This window comes from Eleutherodactylus coqui, chromosome 3, assembly GCF_035609145.1.
Source record: "Eleutherodactylus coqui strain aEleCoq1 chromosome 3, aEleCoq1.hap1, whole genome shotgun sequence".
NCBI classification, from domain to species: Eukaryota; Metazoa; Chordata; class Amphibia; order Anura; family Eleutherodactylidae; genus Eleutherodactylus; species Eleutherodactylus coqui.
Window position 1 is genome coordinate 109,275,688 of NC_089839.1, and position 27,527 is coordinate 109,303,214.

At 40.6% G+C, this 27,527-nt stretch overlaps 1 protein-coding gene across 1 annotated transcript in view; it reads left to right on the top strand.

Moving 5' to 3' along the window:
- ESR1 (estrogen receptor 1) overlaps positions 1-27,527 on the top strand; it is a 172,941-nt gene that overhangs the window by 133,380 nt on the left and 12,034 nt on the right. The window contains exons 5-6 of the mRNA XM_066594552.1: positions 16,808-16,946; positions 19,104-19,237. Coding sequence (XP_066450649.1) covers positions 16,808-16,946; positions 19,104-19,237 — 273 coding nt within the window. The remainder of the gene's footprint in view (positions 1-16,807; positions 16,947-19,103; positions 19,238-27,527) is intronic.

The window sequence follows — 27,527 nt, forward strand, 5'->3', positions numbered from 1 at the left end:
ATATACCAAAAAATAACTGACTTTTTTGGTTTATATATTTTTTTTGTTTGTGTGTTAGCCCATTTATGTTTTTTAATATACCCCTAATAAAGAATTTATATTTTAGTCTGTTACTGTGAAAAAACCAATCAGAGCATGAGCTTGCTGAAGGTGGGGTATTCAAGCCCCACTACTAGGAAGAACTGCTCTGTCGGCGTGCAGGAGGAGGAAGCCTCTAGCAGTGCCGCAGCCCAGCACGAGGGCCCCGAATGCCACCTACTAGGTGAGTATAGTTTTTTTTGGGGGGGGGGGAGTTGCATGTAGTGTAGCTAGGCCTTATTTTCGGGGGGGGGGCTTATATTTCAAGCCCCCCTCCGAAAATATGGGTAGGGATTATTATCAGGGAAACATGGTAGTAGTTATCTTGAATTTAAAAAGTTGTACTAACTTTGAAGCTTCAATCTTCTTTCATTCATTTTCAGAGACCCTGATATGCAGTTTGCAACCTGCTTCTAATTTCATGATCATTGGGAATCCCAGCAGTTGGACTCCCAGCGATCCTATATTTATCACCAGATTTAATGTATGCAGCATAAACTAGTGACAGATCCTAAATGCAGCACAGGGTTTACTTACTATGTTAGGTGCAATAGGGTTCTTAAAATCCATATTTCTATTGCAGTGCAAGCACAGCATGTAGTCTGCTCTATACTGTGTTTATGCTGTGCAGTCCATGATATTCATGAGCTGTCTGTCTTCTCCCCCACAATGATTCATAGCTCTCTTACTATTTGAAATATTTGAAATCAGCTTTCTTACTATAGTTTGCATAGTGGGAGATGGGGAGGTCGAGGGGCAGTCACAGGTCATGCATACTGCAGACTACAAAAAGCATTAACATTTATCAGCTCCCTGTGACAGTTAAAGGGGTTGTCCCGCGAAACAAAGTTGGGGTATACACTTCTGTATGGCCATATTAATGCACTTTGTAATGTACATTGTGCATTAATTATGAGCCATACAGAAGTTATTCACTTAACTGTTCCGTTGCTAGCGTCCTCGTCTCCATGGTGCCGTCTAATTTTCAGCGTCTAATCGCCCGATTAGACGCGCTTGCGGAGTCCGGTCTTCTCCCTCCTGAATGGGGCCGCTCGTGCCAGAGAGCTGCTCCTCGTAGCTCCGCCCCGTCACGTGTGCCGATTCCAACCAATCAGGAGGCTGGAATCGGCAATGGACCGCACAGAAGACCTGCGGTCCACCGAGGGTGAAGATCCCGGCGGCCATCTTCGCAAGGTAAGTAAGAAGTCACCGGAGCGCGGGGATTCGGGTAAGTACTATCCGTTTTTTTCTTTAAACCCCTGCATCGGGTTTGTCTCGCACCGAACGGGGGGGCTATTGAAAAAAAAAAAACCCGTTTTGGCGCGGGACAACCCCTTTAAGGCAAGGACACACTTTCCTGCCAAGTCATGTAAAAAGTAAAATATAGTACATAAACCTTACAGGTTTAGGTATAGTGTGACAAATATCAAGCACTGATATGTAAACTGACCCCAGACCATGTCCTTAAATTTATCTAGATCCCGAATGGATCCTAAATTTATCAGACTTCAGACCTAATCCCTAAATACGTATAGACCCCAGTCTGACCACCGAAATTATCAGACCCTCTTAATTTTCAGACTCAGACCTTAGACCATAACCCTTAAAGGGAATCTGCTCTCACATAGTTTCCACTGGGGCTTGCCTAGTTATCAGAGGCATCTGGCCAAAAATTCAGGAGAGCTGCCCCAAGTGCTCATTGCTAGTGAGCAACCAAGGCTTCTCTGAAATTGTGAGTCCTATTGCAGCCACTATAGCTGCCGCAGTGGTAGTTATACCATTGCTCAAAGTATAACCTTGCAAAATTTCACTAAGTGGAGGGGCACATAAAAGTAAACCTTGCGTGTCTGAACCTTTAAAGGTTTCTTTTGATGAATATTCATTTTTATCTAAAAAATTTTAGTCAAGTTCCAAGTGAATGACATTTTATGGCTTTTCAGACTCTTTCGCCCTCAGAGCAACTCTTGGGTTAAATTATTTAAAAAACATCAAGTTCAGTGTATCTCCTTTAACCCCTTGAGTGGCGGGTTTCCTACCACCCTGTCGTGCCCACCAGGGCAGGTTTTTTAAAATGGTCTAATCATTGAATTTCAACTAATTTTGCAGTTGAGTCTCAAGAGCCATAACTTTTTCATTTTTCCATTGACACGGCCATGTGAGGGCTTGTTTTTTGCGGGACAAGTTGTGATTTTTTAAACAGGGGGGAAGAAAAAAAAAATGGGGAAAAAAGAAAAAAAGGGGCCATGTCATTAAGGGGTTAAAAAATGTATTAACTTCCTTCTCTGGGTCATTATGACGCATGGACACCACATGTGTGATTGTATTTTTGATTTTTTTTACAAAGTAAAGGGAGACAAGTGTTTTTATTATTATTTTTTTTTTAATTTTTTAATTTTGTTTTTTTTTTGTCCCTTTAGGGGACTTCCACAGGGACCCATCAGGACCCCTGATCACATTCCGGGGGTCCGATGGTGACAGCCCCTTACATGCTGCAGTGACAGCCCTTTATATGCTGCAGTCACATAGACTGCAGCATGTAAAGGGTTAACACAGCAGAGATCGGAGGTTTTCTCTGATCTCTGCTGTAAGAGCTAGTACCTAGCTGTCCTCTGACAGCCGAGCACCAAGCTCTCCCTGCCACAGAGACCATCGGCTTGCTTCTGACAAGCCGATGGTCTCTATGGCAACCTGTAAACAAACCAGGAGATTGCCGACATATCGGCAATATCTTCTGCTGGTTTTTCAAAGCCCTTGCTTTGTTCTCTGTGGGTCTGTGCAGGCAGAGCACAATGTCACAGCTTGTGGCAGTGTGCTCTGCAGCTCCCATAGTGATACATAGCCCGGAAATCTTCCGGGGTATATCACTATGGGCAGTGGAGCTCGTCCCGGAAATTTTCCGGGCGTGCCACTCAAGGGGTTAAGTGGCGTTGTCCACAATGTTTTTAGACTGTCTCAACCTGGCTTTATTCAGCTCTGTTATTTTTAAGAATAAGATGGAAGAAGGATTTCTATTTTTAATGAGTTTTAAAGCAATTGTGATAATGTTTAATTTATGGTATTACTCATGAAATGATCATACACGTCACGTGTAAAATAGCTGGCAGCTAGGAAGTCAACCATGAATATTGAATTTGTATTCCTTCCAAATGATTTATATATTTTGCAAGAAGGAGTAATAATTAGGTTCAAAATGAAAGCCATCTGATAATTTAAACCTTCTGCAGGTGTCTTTAGAAGAAATTCATTTTATTTTCTAATAGCTCCATGCAGTGACCAGGCCTTGAACTTCTTGGGCTAAGCTCTGTGCTTTCAGTATAGAACATTATGTTCTGAAAAGCTTCTATTTGTAGACATGATGCTGTGTTAGTCTTCAAGTTAATTTTTCTAGTTTAATTTCCTGGTATGTTAGAATACAAGCCTCTGTTCTCATCAAGCAAACTTGTTCAAATTATTTTGAGATACATTCTCCTTATGATTAGTAAACCATATGCCGCATAATTTAAAAACAACTTATATTCGGCTTTATCATTTCTACTGCGCCCCCTGGAATTAATGGTGCTTTAAAAATTAATAATAATTTTTGACATTGCCACAGTTTTCAGCTCATCATTAGTGTGCAATCATATAAATTAGAAAGCATAACATTTTGCCAAATTAGTTAAATATAAACTATTATAACTTGTATTTTTTTCAGCATTCATGTTTTTATCTGGTTATATTGGATAAATTATTTTATATTTAGATTCTTACTTTGGCAAAAGCTATTTTACATCCCTTATTGGGCAATTTTAGATTGATAGAGGAGGGCCTTCCTTTCAAGATCTTCTTTTATTAGCTGCAGTCAAGTATCTCTATGCTCTGGTTGACTGTAGGAGATACAGATACCCTTTCACAGACTGTAGACAAGTTAACATTTATTAGTTCTTTATTTGTATCAATGTTTTAAAAGCACATATGAGAGAGCCTGTGACCCCCGCTAGTGTAGGGAGGGGAACAGGGACCCAATACAAACACACAATTATGACTCAGACACACACAACAAATAAATACCACCTAGAGTACAAGAACTGGTCTGGTGGCTAATTGATAATAACACTATGCAAAATCACACTGCAGTTTATAGATTACCCTGCACTGTCAGTTAAACTCAGATGAAATTACAAATCAGAACTTTATTATTTTCTAATACAAGAGATAAGCTATCCACTCGGGCAATTTATGTAATTCAAAGATGTACTTGGCTATATATAGTATTCTTAGGGTTAGGTTTGATGCGTTTCCCTACACTATATACCGTAGTATTTTATCAGAAACCACCCTAGCCCTGACAGGGAGAATTATCTCCTATCACATTCTAGTCCCTCGTACTTTCAGACATAGATAACTAATATGGTGTCTGGTTCAATCATAGAGGCAATTAGCTCAATAAACCGGGCGAACTAGGTATCACTGCCGTTATTCAGACGGCTGTCAATAATGGAGGCCTAGTCGCTTCCATTTAATAATTCTTCTCGTTTGAGAGCATTGCCTATGGACGTTCTGTTAGACCCTTGTATGTAATAAGGGAGATAATCTCTATGTTTCCTTTTCCTTTGACTAGTCTAAGTCTAAGCAAGTTTCTATTTCCCCTATAGACTTAGCTAAGCGAACTACCTTTCTCTCTAATACTGATATATATGGGAATAGGTAGTTGCTAGCCAGGACTATTCTACATTGCCTCAAAGATAACACAAATCAAAATAATGATAAAGCAAAACAAATGTAAAGCCTGTAGCCTTGATGGTAGGCTACAGGCTTTACATTTGTTTTGCTTGATCTTTATAGAAACTTGCGGAAATAGAAACTTGCTCAGACTTAGTCATAATTGTGTGTTTGTGTTAGGCCCCTGTTCCCCTCCCTACACTAGTGGGGGTCACAGGTTCTCTCATATGTGCCCTGTGGTTTTAAATCATTGATACAAATAAAGAACTAATACATTTTAAATTGTCTACACTGTGAAAGGGCTTCAAAACAATACATAGATTTCCCTGCCTCAGTAAAATACAGGACATATAGATAGAAGCACTACATGTATAATATCACCAACAAGCAATGGCAAGGTCCCCCTGCTCATAGTACTGCTCACCTGGAGAGGCTGTGTGTACCACAGTACTGTACAAGTGTTATCAGAAAGCTGCCAACCCTGCTACCACACAGGCGCTGGAGATAAAGAAGAAAAATGCAGGGATTCACTCAAGTGCACACCCCAAGTTAGATAGTTTTGAAAACTTTATTTGCAGAATCCAGGAACAAAAAATACAACAACGTGTTTCACACATGACAAAGCCACTATTTCAATAGTGAAGCGCATTGTTGTATACCTTGTTCCTGGATTCTGCAAATAAAGTTTCCATATCCATCTAACCTGGGGTGTGCACCTAAGTAGAGCCCTGCATTGTTCTGCTTTGTATGCTGGTGGGCCACAGACCACCTTGGGTTGAGTGGGCAGGCAAACCTTTTCAATGTTAATTTTTTAATTTTACTGGATTGGGTATCGACTTGTAATATATGTATTGTTTCGAATGAGTACTACAGGTGATACGTTAACACTGCAATGTTGATCCAGAGGAAAATAAAATAACCCATGAAAAAGCTGATTTTCCTCATATTAGGGAAAAATTCCTTCCCAACTCCAAATCTGGCAATCAGAATAAATGCCTGGATCAGGAACCCCTCTCCAGTAATCTGGTTACTATAACTTGTAATATTATTACTCTCAGGAAAGGCATCTAGGCATCCTTTTAAATTATTTCAGCAAATTTATCTTCGCCACTTCCTCAGGCAGAGTGTTCCATAGTGTCAATGCTCTATAGTAAGGAACCTCTTCTATGTTAGTGTAGAAGCATTCTTTTCTCTAGAAGAAGAGGATGCCTACTTGTTACATTCACAGGCTAGGGTATAAATAGATTGTGGGAGGGATCTTTGTATTGATCTGTCATATACGTATACATAGTTATTAAATCACCCTCAGCTGTTTTTTTTCTAAATTAAATAACCCCAATTTTGATAACCTCTCTGGGTATTGTAGTCCACCAATTCTATGTATTACTTTAGTTGCCTACCTTTGAACCTGCTCAAGCTCTAATATGTCCTTCTTGAGTACAAGTGTCCAAAACTGTACACAATATTCCATGTGTGGTCTGACCAGTGACTTGTAAAGAGGAGGAACAATGTTCTCGTCATGTGCCCCTAGACCTCTTGTGATGCACTTCATTATCATTACATTTGCTTTGGCAGCAGCTGCTTGACACTGGTTGTTCCAGTTAAGTTTACAGTTAACTAAAATCCCCAAGTCCTTTTCCATGTCAGTGTTTCACAGTGGTCTCTTATTTAGGCCTTAGTCAGACGGGCGTTTTTTCGCGCGATTTGCGGATCGCATGACGGATGCGCATCCGCAAATCGCGTGACCGGTGCGCGCAAATCGCCCGAAAATCTGCTCCTAGCCGCGTTTCATTAGAAACGACCCGGAGCTGTCCAGCGCATTGCATTCAATGGAGACGGCAATAGAGCCGCCTCCATTTAAAGCAATGCGCTGCGGGCGAGCCCGGGATGAATTGTCGGTAAGGGCTTAAATATATAAGCCCTTCCCTGCAATTCATCCTAAAATGTGTTAAAATAAAAAAAAATTGTATACTCACCTTCTCCCGGCAGCCGGAGCTCCGCGCGGCCGTCCTGCAGTGGGTGTGAAGGGGGTGTGAGTCAGACCTGCCCCCTGATTGGCTCAGCGCTGAGCCAATCAGAGGCATGCCTCACTCACACCCATTCATGAATTCATGAATGGATGTGAGTCAGACCTGCCCCTGATTGGCTCAGCGCTGAGAGGCAGCAGTCACTCACCCATTCATGAATTCATGAATGAGTGTGTGAGTGAAACCGGCCTCTGATTGGTCAGGGCTGTGACCAATCAGAGGCAGATCATTCAGCAGGCGGGGATTTTAAAGCCCCGCCGGCTGAATAGTGCCGAGAAGCAGTTCAGGAGAACTGACAGCGGCCGCGGCACTGTCAGTATGGACCATTAATAACCACCATCTGCTTTCTATCACTGAGCCAGTTACTTACCCACTTACACACATTCTCACCCAGACCAAGCATTCTCAACCTTTTATGCAGCACAGTATCAAACGTTTGGAAAAGTACAATTATACAAGATCCAATGACTCTCCGCAGTCCAGTCTAGAACTTACCTCCTCATAGAAACTGATCAGATTGGTTTGACAGAAGCGACCCCTCATAAACCCATACTGATATGGAATTACACAGCTATTTTCCTTGAGGTACTCCAGGATAACTTCTCTTAGAAACCCTTCAAACATTCTACCCACAATGGTTGTAAAATTTACCTGCCTGTGGATTCCAGGTTCACTTCTCGACCCCTTATGGAATATTGGCAGCACATTGGCAATGCAGCAATCCAGTGGCATAGACTCCGTCACTATACAGTCCTTAAGTATAAGAAACAATGGTAATTACTTAACTTTCTTAGAACCATTGAGACCTAGCGATATGTCTATTTTAATCATTTTAAGGTGGCTCTGCACTTCCTCCTCAGTTAAACTGGTGGCATTTAATGGAGAGTTTACTTTATCACTCTTCATCTCAACTGATATTTTATTTTCATCTATGAAGAAACTTGAGAAAAGAATTATTTAATAGATTTGCTTTCTCCTCATTCCCCCGCCCCCCCACAATTTTTCCTAAATTATTTATTACATAGCCAACATGTTCAGTATTACCATACTGAAATCCAGCTATATCGGGTGATTGCCTTATCAAACCAGGCAGGGGCGCAATTTTTAAAGCAAAGAGAAGACTGGAAAGAGGGCCACCCTTACCTTATTCCCCTCCCCAATACCATCTGTCCCGAGATATGATCATTTGACCTCACTCTTTCCTTTGACATTGAATAGAGCAGTTTGGTCATGTCGCAAATTTCCCACCAAAGCACATTCTATAAAGAACAGCCCACAAATAATTCCACTCGACATTCTCAAAAGCTTTGGCAGCATCAAGTGAAATGACAGCCTTGCTCCCACAAACTTGATGATCCGCCTGGAGATTCAGGTGTAACCTCCTTAAATTAATAGCAGTTGATTTATTTGCAAGCACCTTCAGCAAAATTTTAATATCAACGGTTAACAGAAATATTGGACAATAGGAATCAGAAACAGAAATAAAACAATTTTAGCATCTCACATTGATGGTGAAAGTATTCCTTCATGCAATATTTGACTAAACACCGTCAAAGTGTGGCAGAAGCATATCCTAGTAACTCTTTAAAAAATTCATTTGCGAGACCATCAAACCGTGGCAAAAATCTCCCCCCTTCTTTTCATTCCTCAAAGATCTTCTGCTTCATAAACAGATGCTTATTTTTGCAAAACATTTTAGATGATCCACCAGTTAAAACTGTGCCTCTTTCCAGTTAATTTCCATCTGATTGGTGGGAGAATATGTATTTGCTTGCTCTGCATCTAAAGCTCATCATTAGAGATGAGCGAGCATACTCATTAAGGGCAATTGCTCGATCGAGCATTGCCCTTAGCGAGTACCTGCCCGCTCGGGAGCAATGATTCGGCTGCAGGCGGCGAGTGGGGAGCAGCGGGGGAGAGCGGGAAGGAGCGGAGGGGAGATCTCTCTCTCCCTCTCTCCCCCCTGCTCATGGCCGCAACTCACCTATCACCCGCTCCGGCAGCCGAATTTTTTCTTCTGAGCGGGAAGATACTCGCTAAGAATAATGCTCGACCGAGCAATTGTCCTTAGCGAGTATGCTCGCTCATCTCTACTCATCACTGAAGGGCCCTAATGGCATCCGGAGATTTAGACTTATGTAAGCTAATGGTCTGTATATAATGACCACATATAAATGCCTTCATAGCGTTCCACACTACAGACACTTAGGAGGAGCCAATATTAATCTGAAAAAATACCAATAGAGCCTCCTCCATTCTAGCATTACCATCGACCAGGTTCAACCAAAAGATATTTAATTTCCAAACTCTATCTAAACCAAATCCGTCACCACTCACAATGACAGAGTGGAGAATGATCAGGCACAGTTCCTGGTAGATATTCCACTCCACTCTATTCTAGAAACTGTATTAAGTGAACTGGAATAACATGAGCATTGTCGAACTTCTGGATTTCTCCACCTCCACAGATTACATAAACCTAATTGTATTATGTATAGCATCCCTCACTCTCCACCTCGCCTTACCGTGCACATCTCCAGCCCCTTTACCTTCTGTTCACCCCATTACTTGTAGTATGTAAGCTCGTTGGAGCAGGACCCTCACCCCTACTGTTTCCATCAACTGATTATTATGTAACTGTGGTTCTGAAATTTTTGTACTTTTGTCTTTCTGTATTCCCCCTGTCTTTGTAAGCGCTGTGGAATATGTTGGCGCTATACAAATAAAGATTATTATTATTATTATAAATGTGCAAAAGTAGTTGGCAAAGGAGAAGCCACTATAGGGCTTTTATTAAAACTATCCAAACAGGGATTTATTAGAATTGCCCACAGTTAACACAGAAACAGCAGGGAATATAGCCTCAAATTCCATCACCTTATCAATACATTCGCTGGAATACAAACAGTATTTCTTTTGCGCAATAATACATTTAAGACAAACAAATCACCCTATAAAATCTATAAAGATAATTCACACTTAAATGATATTTTAAATAAATAGATTTATACAAAGATAATGGGAGGATTGAAAGTGATGAGTGAACCATAATAAGGGAATAGTACAGGAGATCAATATGCTTAATATTTTATTATCCAAGGTGACAATGTAAGTCATATCTGTAAATACAAAGTTTTTTGAAAAATACAATTGTATTGTTCCAAGATGTACTTTGTTTCAATTTTTTTAATCGTAATGAAAAAATGTTTACAAAAGCTCAAAATAAAAAAAGATGTTTGAAAAAAAAAGGTTTTTATGAATCAGTACACTTATTCCATATGAATAACTTAGGTACATAGAATGAAAAAAAATTGCCCATACAGTATGGGGAGCAAGTGCACAGTATTTCTTGTTAAGTGTGTTTTTAATAGGCAAACAATAGCTTGTTGAAACTGTTAAATAGAGGAAAAAAGTGTATCTTTTAGTTTTGTCCCCCTTACCCTGCATATTCTACGAAATTATATTAACCCATTGAACCATGGCAAATGATATTCATTATTTATCTTTTACACATAATTTAAAATGCTGATTGCATTACATAGTAGAGAAGGAGAAAGAGAGAGAAGTAGAGAAGAAGAAAAAAAAACACAGCGCCACACTGAACCACATGCCACATACTCATATTGCTTAGGGCTCTAATCCCCTAGGTACCGTGATAATGGTAAAAAAAAAATCCCAATATCACAGTGAGGACACTAATACTAAAGAGCAGTACCCAGGAACTTCCCATATATCTAACAATCTAATTTCAGGTGGTCAAGTATTGTACCAATAATCCGCTAATAAAAAGGTCTACTTATGACTTTTATATAAATGTTGTTCATCTTTATCAACCCAGAAGGCTGCATCCCTAGAATTATCAAAGAAAAAGTCTCCTCCTACATCACAACTCTCAGTCGTGTTGCATACAAAATTGCATAAGGTAGCTATAAACCCCATAACCTTATCCTAAAACTGCATCAGTTTTTTCTGTATGTCCACTGAATAATCTGGAAAGACAGCTAAACGATAACCATCCATAATTAACTCTTTCATTTATCTCTCTTTAAAATAATGCACTTATCTTTATAATGTAGGGACAGAGGTAAAGATACCAGATGACAGTAACCCAGCAGTCCAAGGAGGAGAACTAGGGAAAGTACCTTGCCTTAAGCTAGTACAAGAAAAAAGGGATAGCCCTGCCTAGAAGTGGTGCTGGCGTCCCGATAAGGACGACCCAGTGGTCTTCCTCTAGGCACTAGTTGACCCTTACAGGACAAAAGGACAAAAACACCTATAAAGCAAAAGACAGAACAAGACCGGGAGTAAAGTACTTTGCAGAGGCATTGATGGTACTTATTGTGCCTCATCATTGAGGACCAAAAGATGCACATATTATAGCTATATTTTTTTTCAAAAATACAGTAAATTTAAGCATACTTAAACTTTCAGAGGAATTTTCAGAATAATCTGTCGTGTACATAAGAAATAACATTATTTCTGGCCTTTATATGAATTGTATTCTGCAGTTTTTAAAAATTTCCACTCTGCAAGCTCCATTTCTATTTGTCAGTTTTCCCGACACTGGTAATAGAGAGTATTCAAAATTTGTACAGTATGTTTGCACATATTTGACATGCAGTTGAACATGTGACAAGTTTTTCAAAATTTTCCCAAGTTTGGCGATTTACTAAATATACACAATTTCAGTCTATTTTTACCACCTAAATGAAGTATACTATGTGGCAAAAAACAATGTCAGAATAACTTGGATGTGCAAAAGCTTTACGGAGCTATTCTATGTTAGGCCTTAGTCACGCGGGCGTTTTTTCCCGCGATTTGCGGATCGCATGACAGATGCGCATCCGCAAATCGCGTGACCGGGGCCGAAAAATCGCCCGAAAATACTGCTCCTAGCCGCGTTTCAACAGAAATGGGCCAGAGCTGTCCAGCGCATTGAATTCAATGGAGCCGGCAATACAGCCGGCTCCATTGAAAGCAATGCGCTGCGGGCGATCGCGGGATGAATTTTCGGGAAGGGCTTAAATATATAAGCCCTTCCCTGAAATTCATCCAGAAATGTGTAAAAACAAAAAATATATATATACTCACCTTGTCCCTGCAGACGGAGTTCAACGCGGCCGGCGGCAGTTCTCCTGAACCGCTCAGAGAATGAGCTGCCTCTGATTGGTCACAGCCTGACCAATCAGAGGCAGCTCTCACTCACAGCCATTCATGAATTCATGAATGGGTGTGAGTGAGAGCTGCCCCTGATTGGTCCCTGCGCTGAGCCAATCAGAGGCAGCACTCACTCACCCATTCATGAATTCATGAATAGGTGTGAGTGAGAGCTGCCTCTGATTGGTCAGGCTGTGACCAATCAGAGGCAGCTCATTCAGCAGGCGGGGATTTTAAATCCCCGGCTGCTGAATACTACTCTGAGCAGTTCAGGAGAGCTGCCGCCGGCCGCGGCTGAACTCCGTCTGCCGAGACAAGGTGAGTATATATTTTTTTTTTGTTTTTACACATTTCTGGATGAATTTCAGGGAAGGGCTTATATATTTAAGCCCTTCCCGAAAATTCATCCTGCGATCGCCGGCAGCCCATTGCTTTCAATGGAGCCAGCTGTATTGCCAGCTCCATTGAATTCAATGGGCAAACATCATTCTTCTCTGCCACAGCTGTTACAGCTGTGGCAGAGGAGAATGATTTGTCTACTATATGTTCTCAATGGGGTCGGCGCTGCTGCCGCCGGCCCCATTGAGCGCATATAGAGAAGAGAACAGGAATCGCAGATCGCACCTATCTGCGATCTGCGATTTCTGTTCTATAATTTATCGGACGAGCGCATAAAAAGCGCTCATGTGTCCGATACCATTGCAAAGCAATGGTTTTATAAAATCGCACATCGCATGCGCAAATCGTGCGAAAAAAACGCCCGTCTGACTGAGCCCTTAAAGTGACACGTCAGATTTCCAAAATTTGGCCTGGTCATTAACTCCTTAGTGACCAAGCCTGTTTGCGCCTTAATGACCAGACCAAATTTTGGAAATCTGACATGTGTTACTTTGACATAGAATAACTCCGTAAAGGTTTTGCATATGCAAGTGATTCTGGCATTCTTTTTTGTCACATATTGTACTTTATTTAGGTGGTGAAAATAGTCAGATAGAATTTGTGTATATTTATTAAAAGCACCAAAATTGGGGAAAAAATTGCATTTTTTCACATTTTCAACCGCAATATCTCAAATATGTGCAAACATACTGTACAAATTTGATAAGATATATATTTCCATCTGTTTACTTTATTCTGGACACACATTGGAAAAACTTCAGTTTTTTTAACCATTTAAGAGATGTACGAATTTAACATTGATTTTTAACATTTTGAGGAACATTTTCTTTTCCTACACCAAGCTAAGATTGCATAGGCTCGTGACTGTCAGAATGATAGATACCCCCACAAATGACCCCATTTCAAAAACTACACCCCTAATGCATTCTCTGAGGGGGTCGTGAGCATTTTACCCCACAGTTTTTTTTCAGGAATTAATGCAATTTATAGAAGAAAAAAATAAATTTCATATTTTTGCAAATATGCCATTTAAAAGACGGTATTTTTTTCTATAGTGCACATAAAAATTAGTATTTGCACCCCAAATAGATACCCCTGTTTGTCCTGTGTTCAGAAATATACCCATTTTGACCTTAATCTCGTGTCCGTATGCACAACGAGGCCCAAACCGAAAAGAGCAGCCGGTGGCTTTCAGAACAGTCATTTTGCTTGATAGTGACTTAGGCCCCATTGCCCACTTGTAGAGCCCTTGAGCGGCCAAAATGACAGAGCACCCCCACAAATGACCCCTTTTTGAAAACTAGACCCCTTAACAAATTCATCTAGGGTTGTATTGCATATTTTTACCCCACAGTTTTTGAAGAAATTTGAGAAAAGCAGAAGGAAAAAAATTACGATTTTAATTTTTTGGGCAATTGTGTCATTTTAAAAACATTTTTTTTGTACAGCACACATGTGAATGAAGAATTTCACCCCAAAATGGATCCCCCTGTTTGTCCCGAGTTCAGAAACATACCCGTTGTGGCCCTAATATTATGTCCGTATGCACAACAGAGCTCAAACCAAAAGGCGCATTAAACTTCAACTGTCCTGACTTTTACGTAATCGCCATTATCCTTTTGATAATGGCGATCATGTGACCGGGGACCGCTCACTGCGGCCCACGGTCACTGCTCCAGGCTCTTGGCTACCTTTAGTAGCCAGGAACAAGGAGTCTTTAAATTTACCTGGCCCTCCGCAGCTTCTGCGCTTGCGTCCGCCATTTCACTGATGAGCACATGCGCCAACGTTGGTGAAAGGTCCGCGGATAAAGATCCCGTCGTGGGACATCACCGGAGGCCTTAGGTAAGTAATTTCACCTCCCCTCACGGATTGGAACTGTGATTGGAGGTGAAACTTTAACTTTTTTTACTTTTCCGTGATCGCCGTTTTCAAGTGGAAAACAGCGATCACGTGACAAGGGACCGCGTACTGCAGGACCCAGTGAAATCTCCAGGCTCTTGGCTATGTTTGGTAGCCAGGAGCAGGGAGATTTTAAATTCCCCTAGCTATCTGCAGCTTTTGCACATGCGTCCGCCATCTTGGCGGTGGGCGCGAGCGCAAAAGCCATGGTGAGGTCCACAGATAAATCCGGGGCCTTAGGCTCCAGGTGACATCTCTTTGTTCTTGGCTACACATGGGAGCCGGGAGCCAGAGAGTTTTTAAATTTCCTTCTGCGCATGCGCTTATGATATCCGTTGTGCATGCGCAGAAGGCGCTGACGGGACCCGGGAGGCCAGGGCAGCACGGGACATCGTGTAGAATGCGGGTGAGTACTTTCAGCTGCCCTGATGGATCCGATCCATCAGGGCAGCTAAATCTTTAATTTTTTTTCCCATTTTATTGACTTTTACATGATCGCTGGCATTCGGTAAATGCCGGCAATCATGTGACCGGGGGAGGGGACCCATGGCCCAGAATGGCAGCTCTGGGAGCCGGCAGCATGGAGCTGTCATGTCCTCAGTTTGCAGGGCCTTAATCCCTGCAGGAAACATGTTTTTACATCCTCAGGGATAAAGGCCCAGCAAGCTAGGATGTAAAAAGGCAATGGGCTGGTCACTAAGGGGTTAAGGTGCAAACAGGCATGGTCACTAAGGGATTAAAGTAGATCTGCTATGGAACAATACTTTACAAACCAGGGCATCTATTAGATGCCTTATTTACATGTGGGGTACACTCAAGGGCTGGCACTGTATTCTAAGCAGCTCATTCCTCTCTAGTAATTTTTGCAGCTCATTCCTCTCTGGTAATTTTCCAAGTGGAAACATGTTACTAACATGCTGTCCCTTTTAAAGGAAATGCCTTCTTTAGACACTGACAGTACAAACTAATAAACCAGCCCCCTGCAGTGAAAGAATGCAAGGATTTTACTGGAATCTGGTGGTTGCAGCAGACATTGAGATGATTAATTGCCCAGTTAGGTGTGGTGACCACTGAGAGAGAAAGTTACTGGAGCTTAATTTTAAAAACTTGTACTCCTTATGGTCTTAACAAACGATTGGTGGTATTGCAGTAAATTAATTAATTATTTAAAGCATTGGCTGTTCTTTTTCATGATCTATTTAGTCACATGTTGTTACTAGAGGTGCATCGTCACATAGGGTGACTCCAGGCACAGGGCATACGTTGAGGAGCTGGGAGGGTAGAGTGGACACTTGTCACGGAGGCACTTACCAGACTCCTTCCTGGAGGGACACACTTAGCCTCGGCCAGAGCAGCGCTGGGCCTCTTCCAGATACCCCTAGGAGAGGGATGGCCAATACACATAAGAACAGGAGATGACATTGTCACAGGTGACGCCACTGCTCCGTCACCCACCGGAATGACTCTCGGTGGTAAATAAAGAAGCTTCAGACTAGATTAACGTACCTCAGGCTCTGGGAATGGTCAGAGCCTGGCAGAATTTTACTGAATAACTTTGTAAAAGTTATTAAAGTACTGGTGCAGGTAGACAGAAGCTCAGGATGAAACCAATCCTGCAATCCCAGTTATCTGCTAGGCACCGCTCCTCAAATGGGAAGCTCTCCAGTGGAGGATAGGGGTAGTGTCACTCCACAGACACTCTCGTGGTACAGTACCTCTGCACGATGAATTTGGTCTTTCTGCTTTCTCTCTCTCTCTCTCTCTCTCTCTCTCTCTCTCTCTCTCTCTGTCTCTCCTCCTTTCTATTTAGTCCCTGGCATTTGGATCCTCAGGGTACCTCTTTCCTTTTTCATTCTCTTCACCACATAAGAGATAAAGGTACCCCCATGTGGTTTGCACTCCACTCCTTCCTACTGTTGAAGAAGATGAACACCACACCCAAAACACTCATACACGACACACATTACGTGATTCAAGAAATATTGATATATTACAGGCATCTCCCAGTCTCATGCAAACATTAGCCTCTCACTTGCTGCAGCTGCGCAATACACATAACAAGATGACTAGACAACTTTGCACGGCGCATCTTACAAAAGACATAACATGTATGACATTTATGGAGAGGGCCAGGAATATACATTTTGGACCACGATGCAGATATGTTTTTTATTGGTTGGGGTTATACCGAGCATGTGTGCGTTATTATGTAATATGACTAAGGGCTGCATGTTCAGCCTGCAAGACATCAGGTTGTGTCCACGATGCATTTCCTGAGGGATTTTAATGTAACTCAATAAAGTCGTGTTTTTACTGGATGCTGGGGTCCTCTCTATTCTGACAAGTCTCTGTAACTCATGCTGGAAATGGAGCTATCACAAAGGCGGAGATTCACTTCAAATATTTAGAAACCCTTTTTACATTACTTTTATACAGATATTTAAAATAATTGAAATGTGGAAGTATTTTATCTAAATGTTTTGGAGTTTAGCGCAGTAAATGGTTTTTATATGTTAAGAATAATATTTTCTTTATTTCCACAGGTTTTGTAGACTTGACTCTTCATGACCAGGTTCATCTTTTGGAATGTGCTTGGCTTGAGATACTTATGGTTGGTTTAATCTGGCGCTCAGTGGAACATCCAGGCAAATTGTCATTTGCTCCAAATCTCCTACTAGACAGGTACGTTTCACCTAAATACATTTCAATGGATAACAATATTGGTGTATAGGCTTAGCTTCTTCTTAATACCTAATTTGAAGGTACTAGTATGGGATGGTAGAGGGAGTAAAGTGATTCTAGTCTTTAATACTGTATAATAATTGCTACTTAATAAATATCTCAATATGTACGAATTTAGTGTTATGATAAAAAAAAAACAATAAAAGTTGTTTTGGATATCCAGACATACATGGATAACGTCCACTGTGTTTGGTGGAATGCCAGTAGCTCCTTTGGAGTTTTTCGAGATACAGTGCACCTCTCTTTTTCATGTGCTTTGTATTTTTTTTTATAGCTCAGCCCCTTTACTTAAGTTGTAATACTAAAGTACTCAAAAGAGAGCAGCAATGTGTCTGGTAAAACTCGAATGCAATAGTTGCAAATAAGCAGGTGGGAAAGTAATGTCAAAACTCCATAATCATGGGCCCATTCAGATCTTTCTTAAACACTTCACTCCCCCCTTTCTTATCCTAAATGTTCTACTACTGAATTGTCATTTGTAGTTTAATAAACACTTTTATTTATTCCCCATATTGGATTGCCGGAAGAATAAATGTACTGTATTTGAATTTACATTGTAGTGTACAGTACATGATGTAGGCAAAGTGCTTCTAGAGAGTAGAGTAAACTTGGTTATAAAATGTCATTTCTGCTAGAATAACTGAGATCTATTATTCTGAAATCTACATTTAATAACGTAAAGGTTGGTCACAGTAGGTGAACTATAACAATGAGCCTTGCAGTGAAAAACATACCCCCTGCCTGAGTGGCCCTTATAAATGGTCAATTATCGGACTGGGAAAGAAATGTTTCTCACCTCCTAAAGTGGATTTATAAGCAGAAAAACTAAAATGGGTGTTGTGTTATTAAATCTTCAAGTCAACCATTCTTGGCGAAGGAACATGATGGACTTTTCTAACTAAACCAGGGTAAGGCTGAAGAAAATATTCATGAGTTTGCCCAAGAGCCCTTTAAGAATAAAAAGTTGAACCAAGTAATCCTGTAGATATACCTATTAATGCCTAACAAAAAAAAAAGATGTTACAGCAAGATTTTAAAAGATATCATATCTGCAGGATTGCATGGTTTAACTGTATATATACTACCTTACACAGTATCAAACTTTTTTCTCTCTAAGGTCTCTCTCACACAGGCATTTGCAAAAACGCTGCGTTTTTCAACGCTGCATTTACTGCAGTTTCAGCAGTGCTGACATGCATTTTGGCTGCATTTTCAGCACAACTGAAAACACAGCCAAGGAGCCTGAATGCCAGAACTGTGTGAGGGAGGCCTTATACTGATCTAGCAGATGTCGTTCGGGTCCCTCCCACTGTTCTCTGGCATTCCTGCAGGCTTCAGGACACTTGTCATCGCCAACAGAGCATCTCTTGATGGTAAAGGGGTTTGAAGACCCTGCCTCCAGCAAGAGATTACTCTGATTGAATGGCTGTGATTAGTGCATTGAGCGCTGGCTCTGATTAGCTGAGCCAGTGCTCGATGAACCAATGATAGGAATTTCTTGCTGGAGGCGAGGTCTTCAAACCCCATTACCATCAAGAGATGCTTTGTCGGCGATGACAAGTGCCAGGAAGCCTGGCTGGTGCTCCAGAGAGCAGCAGGAGGGACCCGGACGGTGCCTGCTAGGTGAGTATTGCTTTTTGTTTTTTCACACTGTGTAGCTTTTGGGGTAGTGCCTATATTTCAAGCAATTACCCCTGAAAATCAGGGTAGCAACCTGTGTTTATCGCTACCAAAAACGCGGTACCAAGTTGTGCTGCATTTTTAGCAGCGCTGGAACTGCTACCCAGTCATTTCAATGGCCAACGCAGGGCTGAAAACAGCCTAAAATAGAACATACATAGCTTTAAAAGCCCAGCATTGAAAACACTGTGTTTTAACGCTTGTGTGAGTAGCCCCATTGAAATGAATGGGAGCGTTGTACAGCGATTAGCACAGCGCTGAAAACGCAGCACTAAACGCTGTACAAAAGCACCTGTGTGAGGGAGGCTTAAAACTATATAGTAATTGAATACTTTTCTACTGCATTGACTGATGTTATATATTTTTATTTGGCTTTATGTATGGTGTTAAGTCATATTGGGTTATATCCTCATATAGGAATCAGGGACGTTGCGTAGAAGGCTTGGTGGAAATTTTCGATATGCTAGTCACCACGGCCACTCGATTCCGAATGATGAGACTACGTGGGGAAGAATTTATTTGTTTGAAATCTATTATTCTTCTAAATTCTGGTAAGTGTCGAAGACTTGAAACTTTGCAATGTATTTTTTTCTTTATCAGTCATCTCACTCAATGGGTCTTGTCAAAGAGAGGCAGGGGAGTGTTAGAGTGCATTTATCTAAACTGCATGATTTCCTGTACATTTACTGTGTTGCTTAAAGTGTAATTGCCATTTCAGGTGACTTTTTAAAATAAGCAATGTGTGTTTACATGAGGAACTTTTTTGTGTTGATTATTTCATTATATAGATAATTTTTCACCAGCTTTCCCCTCTGCAGACTCCATCTCTAAGGCCAAATGCCCACAAACGGATTTGGACCACGTAAATCTGCTGCGGAATTCTGCAGCTATTAGTTTCTTTTGAACCTAAAGACCTCTAGAGGTCATTCACAATGAATGGCCAAACGCTGCCTGTGATTGGTCACAGGCAGCGCTCAGCTGTCATTCAATGAATGGTTAAGCCCTGCCTGTGATTGGCTGAGCGCTCAGCCAATCAGATACAGCCCTTTCAGCAGGCAGGGATTTTAAATCCCAGCCTGCTGAAAGAGTTTCAGAGCAGTTCAGGAGGACAAGTAGCTAGATACGCCTGAGCCCCACAGCGGTGGAGAGGTGAGTAAATGTTTTTTTTATTTTTTTTACAGCAGCTAGGGATGATTTTCAGAGAAGGGCTTATATTTAAAGCCCTTCCCCGAAAATCACTGCACATGGTTGCCTGCATCCCATTGCTTTCAATAGGGCCGCCAGCAGCAGCGGTGGCCCCATTGAAAGCAGTGGGAGAATATCGTGATCCTCCGCCAGAGCTGTGACAGCTGTGGCAGGGAATTCTTTACTCCCCGCGAGAAGTCCCCTTGTCACTGAAACTGTGACAAGGGGACTCCCTGAGGGGAACATTGACACGCAGCATGGACCTATGCATGCGCACATGTCCTGTGTTTTGCAAGTATGCGCGTTTGCACGCCTATAAAACACGGACAGGTGAACACAGCATAGGGAACCAATGGTTCTAAATAGATGCACAGTTTTGTACGCGCATATGTGCGTGCGTAAACATGCTCGTGTCAACGAGGCCTAAGTTGGTGAAAAGCCCAGCTAAATGTAATATGTTGACATACTGAAATTTTAGGAAGTGTTAATCTTCACAGTAGTTACAGTTGCAGTCACAATTCTACAACCCCCATTGCAAATTAGAGTTATTTGCCAAATTTGCTAACTTTCAGCCATTTGTAAAAATAGAATCAAACAAGAACACAACTAATATAACAAGTGGTTTGTCCGAATTCAACAAAAAAATGCTATTTTAATGACTGCTGCAGTCATAATTCAATCCCTTCATGACAAGCTTCTTCAGTATCTGGTAGGTTATTTTTTAATCCTATTCTGTGATACTTTCTTTCATAGGGGCATTTCTAGAAAGTAATATTCTATTTTGGTTCAAATGTCAAGTTGGATTCAAGTATCAAAATTTTTCTGATAATCTTTTATTGAAATGCAAATATGATGCCACCTACTTATGTCAACAATCTCCATAACATATATATCTTAATAAGTAACAATTTCATTGTGACAAAGTGCTTTCTCTTATTTTTTAGGATTTGAAACGTTTATTTCTCTGATATTTATGAGCAAATTATAACAGTAATTATATTAATGGTCAGATAGAAAGCACAGAAAAAGCTATGAAATAGGTTTGTGGCGATATTGTAATTATGGTTAATGAGGTATGACAGATATGTTTAGCAAGTAGCTAATGAATGAATGCATTTTAATTAAATAACACCAGTTTTGTGCTACATAAATTGTAGCCTATTCTCTGCCTTCAGTAGATTTTAAATGTTCTGTTAACTTTCAGAAAATATGGCTGATTTACATAATTATGGTGTTTTATGTCAATCCTGTTTCCACTATGGCTTTCTTGCTTTCCTTTTTCATGCAAATAAAATTTCCTATTAATTAAAGCATGACCTTTTGTAAGCTGCAGTCTGTTAATGTACATATTTTCTTCTAAAAGGTCTTTCTGTCAATGCATCTTTCTGTTGAGACAAGCAGGCTATAAAGTCTACTATTTCTGTGATACATAGTTCTATAATGAGGTTGGGTCATGTTATATACTAAAAATGTAATTATGCTGGTTCTGAATATATATATATATATATATATATATATATATATATATATATATATATATATATATAGTTCAGTTTATATATTCAGATTCAAAACAATATGTAGATGTAGCAGAGCTGGTTTGTCATATTGGATATCAGTTATTTATACTTTTTGGATATGAATGCTAGTAAATCTACTACATTATCTTAACCTCTTAGTGACCAGCCTATTTTCTGCCTTAACCCCTTACCGCTCCAAGGCGTAAGTTTACGTTCTGGCAGCGGGGTACTTCCTGCAACAGGGCGTAAACTTATGTCCTGGGGATAGCACGAGATCATAAGCCATCTCGCGCTATCCAGCAGCGGAAGCCGGCTGTCAGTGATAGCCGACCTCCCACTGCAACAGCGGGGGTGCATCGGAGATGCAACCCCTGCTGTTAACCCCTTCCCTGCTGCGATCTATGTAGATCGCGGCATTGGAAGGGTTCACAGAGGGAGCGCGCTCTCTTGGTGAGGTAATCGGTCTCTGATGATATAATTGCGGAAAGCCCGACTGGTTGCCATGGCAAAAGGACGCTAGATACTGGCATCCTGTATTGCCAGCGCCAGTTGCCTACTTCTGTCCTGCAATGCCTTATCATAGAGATCATCGGTGCTATGGTGAAAGTCCCCCACAGGGACACAAATGGTATAAAAAAGATAAAATAATAGACAAAAAAGAAAAATGTAAAACAAAATGTTAAAAAACCCTTTTTAGGTGTTTTTTTCTCATATTAACATAAAAAATTAAAATCCCACATATTTGGTACTGCTGTTAGGTGTGGACAGCGCCTTGGTAGCCCAGTTCACATACAGAAAAAATCTTCAGCCCTCCTATAATCCACCAAAAGTTGGAGAGCAGCACATGCAAACAAAAAGAATGTCCCCCAAAATAGGAAATAATGGGGGTAAAGACAATATTAGAATAGTGGTTGTGCGTTAAGATAGGAGGATGATAATTAAATAGTGATCTTGAGTACTCACTCTGAGGGGGAAAGGCTCCCCAATGTGGCCAAATTGGGGTATCACCTCTTCCCTTGGAATCCCGAGATAACCTTTCAAATTACTAGGAGCATATCCTCAGTCCAGATTAACACTATCACCCAACGATAGTTGTTTCTTCTTTATTCTTCATTAGAAAGACAGTGTACAAAGATACAGATACAATCCCTCCCGTGGAGGTTTAGACAGCAGGTGCAACGCGTTTCGGCCACTTAATGATTACACTTTACACTGTGTCTTTCTAATGAAGAATAAAGAAGAAACAACTATCGTTGGGTGATAGTGTCAATCTGGACTAAGGATATGCTACTAGTGATTTGAAAGGTTATCTCGGGATTCCAGGGGGAGGTGATGCCCCAATTTGGCAACATTGAGGAGCCTCCCCCCCCCCCTCAGAGTGAGTACTCAAGATCACTATTTAATTATCATTCTCCTATCTTAGCGCACAACGACTATTCACATATTTCATACTGTCGTGTCCGTAATGACACATACAATAAGTTGCACATGGTTTTTATCCTGCAGGGCAAAAGCATTAAAAAAAACTGAGGCAAAATGCTACTTTTTAGGATTTCGCCTCCCAAAAAATGCAATGAAAGTGATTATAAAAGCTGTATGTAACCCAAAATGATACCAATAAAAACTACAGCTCATCTCGCAAAAAATAAGCCCTCAAAGAGCTGTGTCCATGGAAAAATAAAAAAGTTACAGGACTTTGAATGCAGCTATTTAGAAAAGAAAATCCAAAAAAGGGTTTTAATTGCAGATAAGTGGAAAAACCTAAAAAAAAATAAGAATTTTGGTATCGTTGTAATCGTACCGACCCGCAAAAGTAACTTTTCAAAAGTAAAGTTATAGCTTTTGAAAAATAGAGATAAAAATCTGCCAAAAATCGTTGCAACCTTAAGCGCAAAATAGGCCATGTCTAAGTGATTTTCATGGTCACATTGCAAGAGCCAAAGCTTGTTGACATAGTCGTATGCAGACTTATCCTTTTTTGGGGGCGAGTTGTATATTTTAGTGGTAACACATTACATTTAATGTGTTGTAGAACTTTTATTACATTTTTGTTGAAGAGAAGATGGAAAAAACAATCGGCCATTGTTTTGGGGTTTTTGTTTTTACAGTGTTCACCGAATAATATGATAACTTTCTTATCTGGATAAGCAAGATTACTGTGATACCAAGCTTATATTGATTGATTTAACATTTTTTTACTACTTTTGGACGATAAAAATTGGGTTTTCTTAAAAGAAATTTTTACGGCATTCACCAAGCGAGATAAATAATAAAATATTTGCATTGTCTGGGTTGTTATGACTGCGATAATACCTATTATATGTTGCGGGTTTTTTTTGTTTTTGTTTTTTTGCTATTTTATTGATTTAAAAAGTGGTTTTGTAGGCAAAAAATTGCATTATTTAAACTGGATTTTTTTTCAACGCTGTTTTTTAGTCCATCTAGTTCAGGCTGCTATCACCCCCCCCCCCCCCCTCTTCTTCCCTTGTTGATCCAGAGAAAGGCAAAAAAAAACAATAAGGCAGAAGCCAATTAGCCCATTTGGGAGGAAAAATTTCTCCTCTACTCCATAATAGCAGTTAGAATAATCCCTGGATCAACGTTTAAATGGTCCTACCTCACTCTAAGACCCGGATCAACAACCCTGCTGGTTATTTAATGTCTATATCCTGTAATGTCATAACGCTCTAGAAAGGCTTCTAGTCCCCTCCTAAACTCTTCTATCAATTTTGCCATCACCACGTCCTCAGGCAGAGAGTTCCACAGTCTCACTGCTCTTACAGTAAAGAACCCCCTTCTGTGTTGGTGATGAAACCTTCTTTCTTCTAGACGTAGTGGATGCCATCTTGTTACCTACGCAGTCCTGGGTATAAACAGATCATGGGAGAGATCCTTGTATTGTCCCCTTATGTATTTATACATAGTTATTTGATTGCCCCATAGCCGTCTTTTTTCCACAGTGAATAATCCTAATTTTGATAGCCTCTCTGGATATTCTAGTCCTCTCAATTTATTTATTAGTTTAGTTGCCCTTCTTTGAACCCCCTCCAGCACTGCAACATCCTTACTGAGCACCCGTGTCCAGAACTGTACAAAGTATTCCATGTGGAGCCTGACGAGTGCCTTAGGGTGACTTCCCACTAGCGTTTTTTTTCTGCTGCGAATTGTCACCTCTTGTCACCGTCGCAGTTCTGGGTATAAACAGATCATGGGAGAGATCCTTATATTGTCCTCTAATGTATTTATACATAGTTATTCGGTCGCCACTTCCAAAAAAAAAATTGGATAAATAATCCCAATTTTGATAGCCTCTCTGGATATTCCAGTCCTCTCATTCCATTTACTAATTTTGTTGCCCTTCTTTGAACCCCCTCAAGCATTGCAACATTTTTCCTGAGCACCGGTGTCCAGAACTGTACACAGTATTCCATGTGAGGCCTGACAAGTGCCTTATATAGTGAAAGAATAATGTTCTTGTCCCTCACCCCTATACCTCTTTTAATGCATCCAAAGACTATATGTGCTTTTGCAGCAGCTGACTGGCATTGATTGCTCCAGTTAAAACGTCTACAGTTAACTAGTACCTCCAGCTCTTTTTTCATCTCACTTTTCCTTAGCAGTACCCTGTTTAGCGTGTATTGGTGACATCCGTTTCTCCTGCCCATGTGCATAACCTTATATTTATCAATATTGAATTTCATTTGCAATTTATCTACCCAAGCCCCCAGCTTATCTGGTCCTCCTTTGTGTTAATTACCTAGTATAATTTCGTGTAGTCTGCAAATATCGATATTTTACCATGCAGCCCCTCTATCAGGTCATTGATAAATATATTGAACAAAATGGGGCCTAGTACTAAACCTTGTGTCACCCCACTAGCAACGGTGGCCCAGTCAGAGTATGAGCTATTTATTACCACCCTCTGCTTTCTATCTCCGAGTCAGTTCTTTACCCAACTACACATGTTTTCACCCAGTCTGAGCTGTCTCCTTTTATATATCAGTCTATTATGCGGCACAGTGCTTTAGAAAAATCTAGATACACAAGATCAATAGACTCTCCAAGATCTATCCTAGAACTTACTTCATTATAGAAGCTGATCAAATTGGTCTGACATGATCAACCCCTCATGAACCCATGCTGATGAGGAGTTATGCCATTGTTTTCTTTGAGGTATTCCAGGATGGCATCTCTCAGAAATCCCTCAATTTTTTTTCCAATTATTGAAGTGAGACTAACTGGCCTGTAGTTATCAGGCTCCCTTCTTGACCCCTTTATTGTATATTGGAATCACATTGGCAATACGCCAATCCAGTGGTACAACCCCAGTCTCAATACTGTCCCTAAATATAAGAAATAGCGGTCTGTCTATCACGTCATTTAGTTTCCTTAGAACCCTTAAGTATATTCCATCTGGGCCCGATGATTTGTCGATTTTAATCTTTTTTAACTGTCTCTGCACTTCCTCCTGAGTTAGGCAGGTGATATTTTGTGGGGAGTTCGTTTTATCCCCCTATGACATTTCTTTTTCCTTCATGAATACACTTGAGAAAAAACTATTTAATAGATTTGCCTTCCCCCATCATCTTCTATAATTTCTCCTGCATTATTTGTTAAAGGGCCAATGCTCTCATTGCAAATCATTTTACCATTTATATAATTAAAAAATAGATTAGGGTTATTTTTGCTCTTTGGCAATCAGTCTTTCTGCCTCCTCCTTTGCGGTTTTTATCTTTTCCCTACATAATTTGTTCTTTCCCTTGTATATTTTTAGCGCTTCTTCACTGCCTTCTTGTTTTAATAATTTAAAAGCTCTTTTTTTTCGCTTATTGCCCCCCTAACACTCTTGTTGAGCCACATTGGTTTCCTTCTACTTGTAGTTCTTTTACTTTTAAAGGATATGAACTGCTCACATGAGGTCATAAGGATGTTTTTAAGCTTTTCCCATTTGTCGTCTGTACTGTTATTTTTGAGAACGCTGTCCCTATTAATGTTGCCGATAGTAATACTAAGGTGATTAAATTTTGCTTTACTAAAGTTTAATTTTTTTGTCGCTCCTGGATAAGGCTTCATATTGAAAGATAGCTGGAAACTAACTATATTGTGGTCACTATTTCCCAAATGTCCCTTAACCTGCACCCCCGTGACTCTGTCCGGTTTGTTAGTTAATAATAAGTTCAGGATGGCCCTCTCTCTAGTTGGCTTTTGTACAAGTTGGGTAAGGTAGTTACAGTATCTTTAATTGTTTTCAAGAACTTATCACCCTTGTGCAATTTGCAGGTTTCGTCTTCCCATATTATATCTGGATAAAGTCTTCCATTATAATTACAACTTTGACAACTCTTTTATTTGTCTTATTTTCTTCTCTTATTTTTGGTGGCCAATAGAAAACCCCATCAGGATTTTTTTATTTTTCCCTCCCTGCAGTTCTAGAGACTCCACGTGTTCATCTGCTACACCTATATTTTTCCATAGCCTTGGCATTAAGTAGGATTTAACATACAGACATAACTCTCCCCCCTTCTGTTTCCCACGGTCTCTTCTGAAGAGATTATAACCCTGTAAATTCACCACCCAATCGCACTTATCATCGAACCATGTTTCAGTTATTCCAACTATGTCGTAATTTTCTTTAGACATTCTCGCTTCAAGCTCACCCACTGATCAGACTTTTGTAGCCATACAATTTATATGGTTGTTGTTATTCTTTGTATTCACTTTGCTACTTATGGTCCTATTAGCTATTCTATCAGTTCTAACTGTACTAACCCCTCCCCCCACTCGACCCCCATTCCCAATACTTGGTCCCAGGTCACTGTCTACACTGTCTTACCACCTATTACTGCCCCCAGTCCCTAGTTTAAACACTCCACCAACCTTCTAGCGATCTTCTCCCCAGTACAGCTGCACCCTCCCCATTAAGATGCAGCCTGTCCCTAATACAGAGCTTGTAGCCGACAGCAAAGTCAGCCCAGTTCTTCAGGAACCCGAAGCCCTCCTTCTTACACCAATTCCGGAGTCACGTGTTTACCTCCCTAAGCTCCTGCTGCCTTACTGGCGTGGCTCGTGGTACAGGTAGTATTTCCGAGAAAACTACCTTGGAGGTCCTCGCCCTAAGCTTAGATCGTAGGTCCCT